The following is a 13,093-nucleotide window of genomic DNA, read 5'->3' as shown; positions in this document are numbered from 1 at the left end:
GCAGTTACGTGTTAGTTAAGAATGTCAAGTCAGACTGTTAACTGAGGCAGTTACGTGTTAGTTAAGAATGTCAAGTCAGACTGTTAACTGAGGCAGTTACGTGTTAGTTAAGAATGTCAAGTTAACTGAGGCAGTTACGTGTTAGTTAAGAATGTCAAGTCAGACTGTTAACTGAGGCAGTTACGTGTTCAGAATGTCAAGTCAGACTGTTAACTGAGGCAGTTACGTGTCAGTTTAAGAATGTCAAGTCAGACAGTTAACTGAGGCAGTTAGGTGTTAGTTAAGAATGTCAAGTTAGACTGTTAACTGAGGCAGTTACGTGTCAGTTTAAGAATGTCAAGTTAGACTGTTAACTGAGGCAGTTACGTGTTAGTTCAGAATGTCAAGTCAGACTGTTAACTGAGGCAGTTACATGTACGTGTTAGTTCAGAATGTCAAGTTAGACTGTTAACTGAGGCAGTTACGTGTTAGTTCAGAATGTCAAGTTAGACTGTTAACTGAGGCAGTTACGTGTCAGTTTTAAGAATGTCAAGTCAGACTGTTAACTGAGGCAGTTACGTGTTAGTTCACAATGTCAAGTTAGACTGTTAACTGAGGCAGTTACGTGTCAGTTTTAAGAATGTCAAGTTAGACTGTTAACTGAGGCAGTTACGTGTTAGTTCAGAATGTCAAGTTAGACTGTTAACTGAGGCAGTTGCGTGTCAGTTTTAAGAATGTCAAGTCAGACTGTTAACTGAGGCAGTTACGTGTTAGTTAAGAATGTAAAGTTAGACTGTTAACTGAGGCAGTTACGTGTCAGTTTAAGAATGTCAAGTTAGACTGTTAACTGAGGCAGTTACGTGTTAGTTCAGAATGTCAAGTCAGACAGTTAACTGAGGCAGTTACGTGTTTAAGAACTTTAAGTTAAGACAATAGCCGTAAGGTAAGAAATTAGACTGCTATGGCTGAAGGTGTTTGGTTAAGAATACTAAGACCATTAATTTAAAACTCTCAAGTCTATTGGATAATCACATGATCATGTATGCTTTATATCAAAGACTAATTAATGCGGGGGCCATTTCATAAAGGATGTACTCAACCTTTCATTTTTGTCCAATAAAATATTGTCTAAAGCAGTTATGTGAGTGTCTCTGGTTTTTTCCTTTGAAACCCTTTCAAAAATGCAGGAAATGCCATTTCAGAGAGTTCAATTTTCAAAATTTTCCGGGGGAGCATGCCCCCGGACCCCCTAGGAAACTCGCGCCTTCGGCGCTCAGCTCGCGCCTTCGGCGCTCATTGGTCCGCCCAAGACTAAAAAGAACCCCCCCCAGGCAAAATCCTGGCTACGGGCATGTGGCTCATCGTGTTGAGAGGGTTAAACTCAAGAAATGTAACTTGCTTGCACATGTGTACTCTATACCTATTCTCCAAGAAGACCAAGTCAACCCAAAATTTATTGAACATTAGATCCTAGTATCAAACACTCCATTGACAGTAGATGAACAGTACATAGTCAGTAGATTTTCAGCACTGTCTGACAGCAGAAGAATAGTAGATAGAGGCGCAAATACTACACAGTAGTCATTCAGTATGACAGTACAAAACAATGTAGTTGTCAATCTACTGAAATTCTACTGTTAGCAGTTGATCAGTACTTAAATATGCTGCATTAGGTAGCCGTAAGAAATCCCCACCAATGATACCCACGACCAAAACCTCTGCTTGGAGAATATGCCATCATAAAGACCACACAGTGAGGAAGAGCACAAATATTTATGCCTTTTAGGCCACGTTGATTTGATTATATGGATGACATCCGCGCTCGCACCAATTTTCGGCCATTTCCAAAAAAAAAAAAAAATTTTCGACCACACAATAAATTGTGCAAAGCAGCTGTAAAATGAGCACAAATATTCCGTAGATTGAAAAAAAAGTATCAGAAAACAGATAACTAATGCCATAGAATTCCAAAATGAATCTAAAGTCAAAAAATAAGATGTGAAAGGACAGAAAGAAAAAAAATCTATTGTTGATTGGGGGAGGTACCAGTACAGAAAATTCAGGTCCAGAGGATCATTTCCAGGTCCAGACATGAACCTGGTTGTGATTGTCTGTGGAAACTTGAGAACTGGCAATACTCAAAACAATGGTACAAATGTAATTGGTCAATTTTGCTACAAAGGAATCTGTTTGGTGGATTATTGGACTCCCACTTCATTTTAAAATCCCATCTCCATGTAATAAAGGCTAACTGTCTCTGTACCTTTGACTGTAGAAACTTGGTGCAATTGACTATAAACTCTACTTGACTTCGCTCTTGTTGTCTTCTTGGCCCCCCGGTTAGACCCCAAATGGCTGCCGACATAGTGTGTCCATTTTGTAATTGGCGAAACTTGTTCCTCTGTTTTGTTTTTTCAGGTCTGTTTTTTTTCGGATTGGTCCAAGAAGAAAAAATGTTTTGCACCCGTATGATGTACTGGTCCCTACACCTAACTGTTGGTATACCATACTATGTGTGTTTAGTCCTATGTTCAACCTTCCTGGCCACTTTGATTTCATACTGACGGCAACTTTTTTTTTTGGCCAAACTTTTTTTTTTGCCAAACTTTTTTTTTATTCGCTCGCTCGCATCAGTTTTGGAGTTCACGGAGGATGTCATCCATATAATCAAATCAACATGGCCTTACTTATAAATCAACGTGATCCGTGTCCCACCCAGCTCAGCTCAGACAAGCCCATATTTCCTCCCATCTCAATGTTTGGATCTCCTCGCTAAGTCTCCTATAGTAGTTCTTTGTGAGAGTTGAGCATCAGTGGTATCATGTTGTAGTTCTAAAGCTTACCTCTAAACCAGGTTAAAGATAAACAGACTATACAGAAGGTGTTAGCGTGTGTGTGCGGGAAGATACTGGATGTCCTTTATTTGTGAAAAGTGATCTCTAGACTTGTAACAATGTACTTGTTTGTAAACCATCACTATTTCTGCAGCTTACACGTAAAAAAATCACTTATGAATATACATTTATAGACAATTTATAATTATAGATACACATAATGATTTTTCGTGCATCTATTTTCATCTTTTGGCTATAGTAATTTGTAATTACTGAATTCTGTAATTGTATACTGAAGCAGATGATCAATTTCTTTTGCCTTGTAGTCTTGAACTGTGGGGAGAAACATGTGTTGTATGATGCCAATTAAAACACAATGCAAAGGTTTTTGGTGAATTTCTACTTGTTGTTGTCTAAATACTCATTACAGCGGCTTCGGTTGTTTTCATGCTCCGTTAATTGTTCCCATAATTGTTTTGGAATTGGTCAAATTCCCTGTTCCTTTCACTACACTCAAAAGATCATTATCTGTGTAATAACCTATGTCTAAACAAACACAAACAACTGAACTGATGTCTTTTCAATGACATTGTCTGACTCTGTAAGAAAGGTGTAGAAACAGAGACTTCCGGGGAGCCAGATCACAAATTAAACCCAGCAATACAAACCACTATGCCAAAAGGCCGAGAGCCATTTGGCTTGGTCATTTTGGAAGTGACCCCACTGTTACAACTCCAAGATAACAATTCTTGTTTGTTTGCATTGTTTTTTTTCCATCGGTGTACGGAAAATATTTGAATTATTCTAACCTGCCAAAGTGACCTTGCCATGTGACCTTCAAGACTAGACATATCTCTGTTCTTCCCAAACAACAATGTATCTGTCAAACTCAGTTTGAAAGGTCCTTCGTGAGGTAAATCCTCAAAATACATACCAGATTACATCTATGGAAGACACCCTTTTCTCTTGTGCAAAACAACCCTCCTATTCGATTACAGGTCGATTCATCACGGATTCCTTCAGGCAAGAACCAAAGCTCAAGTTCCTGCCACAAATCCCGTTTTCAATTCTGGTGTCATCGTGGACAAGACATGATCTCAGCGCCTGCATTCCTGCCATTCTCTCTGTGTACCTGTAAATCTAATAAACTGGGGAGGGGGATCAAGGTTTCAGGCATTACAGTCATACATGGGGGTTGCAGAGAAACCTGTATTGTGCTCATCTTTGTAGCAAGGTGATGATGATGATGGCTGCTTCTTCGTGTCCGAAGGTCTCCCCTGCAAGCTCTCATGTGGCTATGTAGCAAGGTAGTGTTGGACAAAAAGCTTGCATGTGGGATAGCCCTTAAATAATTTGATATTCTGTGCAATAATTGAAATTTTTAGTTCAGTGAATGCTACCCTACTATCGACCATTTAGGATTGGGCGATATATGATGTCAGTGACTCCGTATATCAAAGAGGGAGCTTTTAGATGGCATTTACTTTGCACCTAAAAGAACCCAATACACACACATGTATACTGAGAAGTGTATGGGCAAACCATGTGTATGGATAAAATCCTAAAGCTACTCACATTGCACTAATGGCTAAAGAAAATTTTTAAAGCTTCTGATACTTCATCCTCCATAAACTAATGTTTACCGAACTTTTACCTTTACATGTACTTCTATTTAAGTCATAATTGTATGCATGATAATGTCATTTTTACAGCATTAAATGTGTCAAACTTTCTCTAAGGTCATTCTTTATATACTGACTGTCATGCTGGAATTTGAATGGCATACCTGAGAATAAAAAAGCCACAAAGCTAAGAAAATACTCCCCTGCCATCTTTACAAGCTGTGTTTGTCAGTTATTGGGATCGTTGTTGACTCTAAGCCTTACCCCATTACCTCTGTAAAGGAAACACTTCCTACCCACAAATGGAGAAACATCCTGCCCCTTTTTAACTACTTTGTTTGAACAGGTAAATTATAGCTCAATTACGGACACATCGAGTGCTTAGCACATAGTTGTGTCCTGGATGTTATTGTGTTAGTTGGATGGAAACCTAATGTATAGTGAGACTAAGGCCATAAATGCCATAATGAACAATAGTGACCAGACCAATGCATTCATGGATTTGTTTTATGAGTCTCCTTAGTGATTTATTCAGTGCACTGTACCACTTCAAGATAAACATGCCCCCTGCCACTTTGAAATTCCTTTCCATTTTTCATTATGTAATTCTCTCGTTGCAACACTCATTTAAGCTAAGCTTCTTTGCAGAGGTCACTCTATTTCACAAATAGGCTGCCACGGGATCCAAACCTATACCACTTACTCTCTGGCCAAAAGCCATCTACCACTCAAAAATCATGACCATAGCATGTTCTGAACATGAGATACCAAAACTGAAAATTTCCCTGCAGTACCTTAGAAAGCTGCTATGAGGTCCCATGATCAAACTTGACCTTCATTTTTTCTGACCCACCTAACATATATTATAAAGATCTGTCCAAGACAGCTTCTTTAATTACACTGTCTACTGAATTAACAGTGGCTTCCACCAACTAAAATCTTACTCTTTTCTTGCATATTTTCGGCCCCATTTGTATGTCACATATATGATATAACATTAAGTGACTTGTTTCCTATCAATTCCTGCTAGAAATGAAATGATAAAATTTGATTCAGCATCTACCTGTATTACTCCAATCATCTCATATGCTGCAGCTTAATCAAAGCTTAGAGCACTCCCCTAACAATAAATGCTCATGGAAGGCTGTGAAGAAACTTATCAATGTAGCATCTTCAAAACACCAACACCAACACAGAATTATCTGTCTATGGTAAAAATTGTCATTTTTCACACCTATGGGATTCCTCCTGAGACATTTCATCAATCTCTGCACACAGATGTTGTCACCTGATAGGACTCATCCCATTGTTGGTATTATCATACCTTCTTACTCCAATAACAAAAACCTTATAATAACCGTCCTTTGCCCACTATTTTGTTAAGACCAGAGAAGATCCTTGAAACCAAGGACCAAGTACAGTTTACCATGTTGTCCATGTGGGACGGTATCTAGCGAAATGATAAATAGTTGTTTAACTTGCACATGAGTCAGCTTTTTCTGTTACTCAGGTATACTTTTACAGGGACTGGCCATGGTTGCCAGCTCTTTCCCTTTTACATGCTTGAGGCACCACCTCTAACACGGGAATCCCCCAATTTTACATCCCATCCGAAAGACGGGTGCAGCCCCAACTGATATGTCCCACCCTGGATTGAGCCATGGTCTCCCAGTTATCAACTTATTGGACCCAGGAGCTCAACTTCTACTCTGCTACCAGTTGAGCTACAGGGACATCCTTGGCATGATATCTTTCAGTACTGGGTTACTGGGTTTGCTGAAAAACAAACTTTGTGATTTTCCTATTCTTTCAACAGGCTGTTGACACTCGTGAGACACTTCCTTGTGCATTCAACAATGATTAGTGTTAACGTGTATTACACATTACAAAAGTGTTACAAAATGCAAAGAGAAAGCAGTAATCACAGGAAGGAAAATGTAAATTGGTAACAAACAAACGTACTATTTCTGAATCCTTTCTTCCCTACCTGAACCCCAGGGGGGAAGGATTCTAGACAGATTGTATTTTGCCTTTTATAATTACACACAACATACTATTTACATGTAGATATACAGCCTCTGGGTATACATCGAGCCCTTTGTAAGTAAGTCAATAGATGAAAACCATTTTGTGAAGACTTTTCAAGTAACATTATCTTTTTGTTGGGCCATCATTCTATTCTGTGTGTTCTCAAGTCAAAACCTCAAACTTATTTTCTTTCGTCTCAACAATTAAAACTCTGTCGTGTCTTGATTTTTTTTTCTGTTCAAAAACGGTCTTTGTGTTCTTGTTTATTTTCCTCCATCAGAAGCCATAATTTTCTTGTTCTTTCATGGGTAATAATTGTGGCTAAGTGTTGAGAGTCCATTTAGCAGTCTAACCACTATAATTATAGCATCGTGGCTAACTTACACAATACAGCAGTGACAGATGCGTGAGAGAAATACCATCTTTGGGGATAGTATGGCTTAGAGAATTACTCGCCTGACTTAAAGTAGTGTATCGAGAAAGACAAATGAAGACAGTAATTAAGGTGTTATCAAGTCTCTGGATAAAACATGACTTGAAGTGGCTTTTCTTCCAGATGTTAAGGAGAATTTTGGTTTAGGTGAATCATAAGAAATTAAATGACTATGATTGTGTTCAATTAAGTTATTTTTGTTGAAACCACTCATCCTTGTTTTTGAAACTGTAACATTATGATCTTCAAAACAAATCACATTACTTATACGATAGGTCCTTTGACTTGGAAGCTTTTTTAGACTCATTAGACGTAAACCTCATTGAATTGTTACTTTGAGCCAAGAGGTTTTTGACATTGTTTAATGTGTTCATTTCCCCTAAATATTTCGTCTTAAAATCTACCTGACAACCAGTAAATCGTCACTCGGGAACATAATCCTGTCTAAAGAGGGGACCTTAAATGTTACCAGTTGAGCTTGCATAATATTGCAGAAAGATGTGACAATGACTGGTAAAACCATAAAAGATCATGAAAGACTCTTGTGCAGACTCAGTCTCAGACTGCTCAGTCTGTTTGGCTTAACTCTATGAAGCCAAGCACATTCTTACTGTTGATGATCTAGTACAAGCTAGTGCCTGGCCCACTTAGCACATGTTATCAGGGATGGTTGACAACTGTGACAAATTGTCTGAGCCCCTTCAGAGACACCCAATAACATACAGATCCCCAGGCCTCTTTCAAGATGGAACACTGTAAACGCATTTAAGTCTGCAAAGAAAATTTAGTGTTCACAGTGCAGTTGATGTCACTATAGAACTATAGTCAATCATGCTGCTGCAGTAATTGAAACACCGGGTGCTCTTATGAACAGACAGTTGGACACCAACCAGTGACTTGTCAGTGATGCTACAGATGGACAGAATTAAGTTGCCTCATACACACCATAATGTACAATCATTATTGTACTGTACTTAAGACAAGGGGGTAGGTGGGCAGAAGACAAAATTTGCGGTGGTTGTGAATTTGCAATGAAGAGGTTGATCACCAAGAAAACATAAAACCAAAGCAAACTTAATGCATTTACAGTAGTCTTAACTAGATTGTGCCGAATCCATGTCAGTGCATTGTTGGTAGACACTGTTGAAACGTCCCCACTTTTTGCTCACTATGTGTTAACTAACGAACAGGTGAGAACATTGACACCTGTTAACATACACAGGTATGAAATTTCACACCATAAGAAAGTAAGGGACTTACCAATGGAGGACAATTTCTGCCCCATTCTTGCTACCTGTTGCATATCTGGAGTCAGGTTTTTACATGCCCAAACAAAGGGGGACATCTATACACCTCTGGGGTGTATGAGTTATCTTGATTTGATAAATGTAGGAGGATCACTATGGGGTTTTCTGAGGATTGTTTCTCCACTCCCTTAACTTTTAAACAAAGGCTAAAACCCAACCCCCTATTGTAGCCTCTTGGACACCTTAATTAAGTAGCTAGCCTTAAGCAATTCGGATTAACATTCCAAAAGTATTGAACAGACTATTTCCAACAGATGTGAGAAGGAAATTCCCACAAGGATTGTGCTGGGAACAATGGCAGTTTTTCAGCTGTGAAAAGATATGTAAATTTTGTAAGTGATCTGTCCAGGGTGTGATCACGAATAGATTAACTCAAAGCTTGGGCTTTACACTATCTACCTGGCTGGATATACCATGTTTTAACTGTTTGAATATGATGTCAACATTTTGTCTCAGTTGCTTATCAATTGTCATGCCATCCCTTCATCCCCTGCAGAAATTTAGGGATGAAAATTTTGAAGTCCATTTTGAAGTTTGAAATCCGTTGAAGCTGATGAAAATGTATTTTCAAAAGGGAAAATGGTAGAAAAAATATCATTAACAACATGTAAACAGTAAAATCAAAATTAGAGACAGATTCTGACATTTTTGTTTTCTTCGACTTTATATGACCATTGCAACAGACTTATTCACTTCTTATTTAATTAGCCGGTAAGTCTTGGATTGAGTAACCTTCACTTTTACTAAAGTTTTAGTAATGAATCCCACAGCTGTGAAGAAACTTGGACTCAAAGTTTGTGATCTTGACCTTCTTCAGTCACCTTCAACAAAACGTCTGTGACTGTGCTATGACCTTGACTGCCGACAGATTGACAAGTTACACGCCCATGGACTTGTGTTATAAAAGTGCTGACAGCCGCAGAATTTATCTAACACTAGTTCACCTTTATCCGTGGGGTGACCTTTATCCGATGTCTTTAAAAACAGCACATTTAGGAGTATTAACTTTGCGGACAGTGGTTTCAAATTTGAAATATCTACAAAATGTTCCGATTTGAGACCACCGTCCGTCGACTTCGTATCCCTAAATACGTTTTTCTTACAAACAACGAATATAGGTTAGCCTCGGATAAAGGTGAACCAACGTTATCCAGAGCTGTTAAGAAACATTGATGAATTGTAAAAAATACAATGTATCTCCGACTAAAAGATTAAACCTGAGTATTCTTGGGCTATCCGGCTCCCCGACATAAACATGCCGTTTAGTACTAAAAACAGTACTTCAGTGCAACCTACAACACACAGCACGAAAACAACTTTTTAAGCAAAGTTTCAGAGATACGTATAAAGCCCTTAAAGGCGGAGAAATATTTCAGCAGATTTTAAGATATATTAAAGGCATCGGAAACATACATTTGGCATTTTACGGAAGATTTCAGCGTTTGTAAATCTAACTTAATCTGTTGTGTTTCTTTACGTGAATTTTACATGTATTTTAGTATGCCGAAGAGACAACTTAAATGTCTCAATATTTTCTGTCAAAACGGACAAATACCGTTTCTCTAGATCTGTTACAAAATATATGTTAACCGGCTAAGTCAAATGTAATAAGCCTTTGTCTGGTGTTAGATAAAACATTGCGTCATCTGTTTTATAACAGTCAAAACTGAACATTATTGCGCTTTCTGGTACAAAATGTTATGTTTATACCTCAGCAAACACAAATACAATACAATACAAAGTCAAATACAATAATCTTCTGTGTTTTTTAGCTATTCCGAAAGCATTTGACGTATTCAAACTTTCTGTGCGCAAGGTTTAATTCGAACAGGGGAGAACCTCTCACGGTTAACTTATATGCGCTATTTTACGTAATATGAGATGTTGCGTATACCATGGTCAATATTGACCGAAGGATGCCATATATATAATTTATTTCGAACCGTCATTTACGTAAAGAAGGGAAGACCTCCCCCGTTAATATATTTGCTGAGCCGTATATGAAATGTTGCGTATTTCATTTGAACATACGACATGTTTAATTTTTGAATCCGCGCAGTTTAAGCGAACTAGGGGAGACCTCCCCCGTTTAGCTTATATGTTGCCAAAACGTATATGAAATGTTGCGTATTTCTTTTGAACATACGACATGTTTAATATTTGAATCCGCACAGTTTAAGCGAACTAGGGGAGACCTCCCCCGTTTAGCTTATATGCTGCCAAAACGTATATGAAATGTTGCGTATTTCTGTAAAACATACAAGTTTAATCTTTGAATCCGCGCAGTTTAAGCGAACTAGGGGAGACCTCCCCCGTTTAGCTTATATGTTGCCAAAACGTATATGAAATGCTGCGTATTTCTGTAAAACATACGACATGTTTAATCTTTGAATCCGCGCAGTTTAAGCGAACTAGGGGAGACCTCCCCCGTTTAGCTTATATGCTGCCAAAACGTATATGAAATGTTGCGTATTTCTGTTGAACATACAACAAGTTTAATCTTTGAATCCGCGCAGTTTAAGCGAACTAGGGGAGACCTCCCCCGTTTAGCTTATATGTTGTCAAGACGTATATGAAATGTTGCGTATTTCTGTAAAACATACAACAAGTTAAATCTTTGAATCCGCGCAGTTTAAGCGAACTAGGGGAGACCTCCCCCGTTTAGCTTATATGCTGCCAAAACGTATATGAAATGTTGCGTATTTCTGTAAAACATACAACAAGTTAAATCTTTGAATCCGCGCAGTTTAAGCGAACTAGGGGAGACCTCCCCCGTTCATCCTCACACTCAGGGTTGACATCGCGGCAAAGCCTAACGATATCACCCCTGACAAATCAGCCAGGGTATTTGGGTATTTGGGGCGCCCTGCTTATGAATATTAATGAGCTTGCCTGATTTGTCGCGGGCCAATCAGCGACCGGATTGCAAGTTTCGAACAAACAGCGTACGGCGCGGCGTGTACAAAGATCTGTATTTCTTTGCGTGATGGTAATGTTTTTTTTTATCGTATGCTAGGTCGGTACATATATACGGTGATGCCGTGGTTACCCTATACCCACAGAACCGACAAATGTTAAATTTGGTACCTGATAAAGACGTCTGGACGCTGAAAGAACGTTACGCCGGTACTGTTATCTTGCTCTTGAATATTAATGAGTCGCCTTATATGGCGCCTTTCCGAGCTTCAGACAACAAGAAGCCAAATACCCAAATACCCTGGCTGATTTGTCAGGGGTGATATCGTTAGGCTTTGCCGCGATGTCAACCCTGAGTGTGAGGGTGCCCCCGTTTAGCTTTTATGTTGTCAAGACGTATATGAAATGTTGCGTATTTCTGTAAAACATACAACAAGTTAAATCTTTGAATCCGCGCAGTTTAAGCGAACCAGGGGAGACCTCCCCCGTCTAGCTTAATATGCTGCCAAAACGTATATGAAATGTTGCGTATTTCTGTTGAACATACGACATGTTTAATCTTTGAATCCGCGCAGTTTAAGCGAACGAGGGGAGACCTCCCCCGTTTAGCTTATATGTTGCCAAAACGTATATGAAATGCTGCGTATTTCTGTAAAACATACGACATGTTTAATCTTTGAATCCGCGCAGTTTAAGCGAACTAGGGGAGACCTCCCCCGTTTAGCTTATATGCTGCCAAAACGTGTATGAAATGTTGCGTATTTCTGTAAAACATACAACAAGTTGAATCTTTGAATCCGCGCAGTTTAAGCGAACTAGGGGAGACTTCCCCCGTTTAGCTTATATGTTGTCAAGACGTATATGAAATGTTGCGTATTCCTGTAAAACATACAACAAGTTAAATCTTTGAATCCGCGCAGTTTAAGCGAACTAGGGGAGACCTCCCCCGTTTAGCTTTTATGTTGTCAAGACGTATATGAAATGTTGCGTATTTCTGTAAAACATACAACAAGTTAAATCTTTGAATCCGCGCAGTTTAAGCGAACCAGGGGAGACCTCCCCCGTTTAGCTTAATATGCTGCCAAAACGTATATGAAATGTTGCGTATTTCTGTTGAACATACGACATGTTTAATCTTTGAATCCGCGCAGTTTAAGCGAACTAGGGGAGACCTACCTTGTTTAGCTTATATGTTGCCAAGACGTATATGAAATGTTGCGTATTTCTGTTGAACATACGACATGTTTAATCTTTGAATCCGCGCAGTTTAAGCGAACTAGGGGAGACCTCCCCCGTTTAGCTTTTATGTTGTCAAGACGTATATGAAATGTTGCGTATTTCTGTAAAACATACAACAAGTTTAATCTTTGAATCCGCGCAGTTTAAGCGAACTAGGGGAGACCTCCCCCGTTTAGCTTATATGTTGCCAAGACGTATATGAAATGTTGCGTATTTCTGTTGAACATACGACATGTTTAATCTTTGAATCCGTGTAGCTTAAGCAAACTTGGGGGTACTACCCCCGTTTTATCTATTAGCTAATACCGTCTAAAGGTTTTATGAAACGGTGCCTTTTTCTGCTGAACATACGGCATGTTTGAAGCGCAGTTTATGCAAACAGGAGGAGACCCTTTCCTTTTTATTTTATACCGCATATATGTTCTGAAATTCCAGGGTCTAAATCAGGGTGAGGTTTTCTTTGTAGCATGTTGACACTCGAGCTAAGAGACGGTAGAAATCCCGACTTCTGCTATGAATATCTCCGCGACTCAACCTCTGCTTGAAGAATAAGGACGTAGTAGGTATACCGTTTTGTGCAGTGAGTTGTGTTTTCTCTATAAAACGGCAAACAGTTCTTACTACAGGTAAATGTACGAAATATGTTTATTTCTTTATCTACAGTCAAGCGTCGAGAAAGAACAGTTCGTGTACACAGGCGGTGTCTTCTCGTGTTGCTCGTGTTTGTTTGGGCAG

General features: G+C 39.0%; 1 protein-coding gene across 2 annotated transcripts in view; it reads right to left on the bottom strand.

Moving 5' to 3' along the window:
• LOC118403207 (F-box/LRR-repeat protein 7-like) overlaps positions 1-13,093 on the bottom strand; it is a 53,396-nt gene that overhangs the window by 20,226 nt on the left and 20,077 nt on the right. Inside the window, exon 1 of one of the 2 annotated variants that reach the window (XM_035801789.1) lies at positions 8,157-8,349. The exons of the other annotated variant lie outside the window; for it this stretch is intronic. Within the exon in view, the coding sequence (XP_035657682.1) occupies positions 8,157-8,241 (85 nt within the window). The 5' untranslated portion in view covers positions 8,242-8,349. Of the gene's footprint in view, positions 1-8,156; positions 8,350-13,093 lie in introns of those variants that run through there. 2 annotated transcript variants of the gene reach the window in all.

The sequence above is a fragment of the Branchiostoma floridae genome, chromosome 16 (genome assembly GCF_000003815.2).
Source record: "Branchiostoma floridae strain S238N-H82 chromosome 16, Bfl_VNyyK, whole genome shotgun sequence".
Taxonomy (NCBI): Eukaryota; Metazoa; Chordata; class Leptocardii; order Amphioxiformes; family Branchiostomatidae; genus Branchiostoma; species Branchiostoma floridae.
This window is presented reverse-complemented; position numbering and strand designations above follow the sequence as displayed.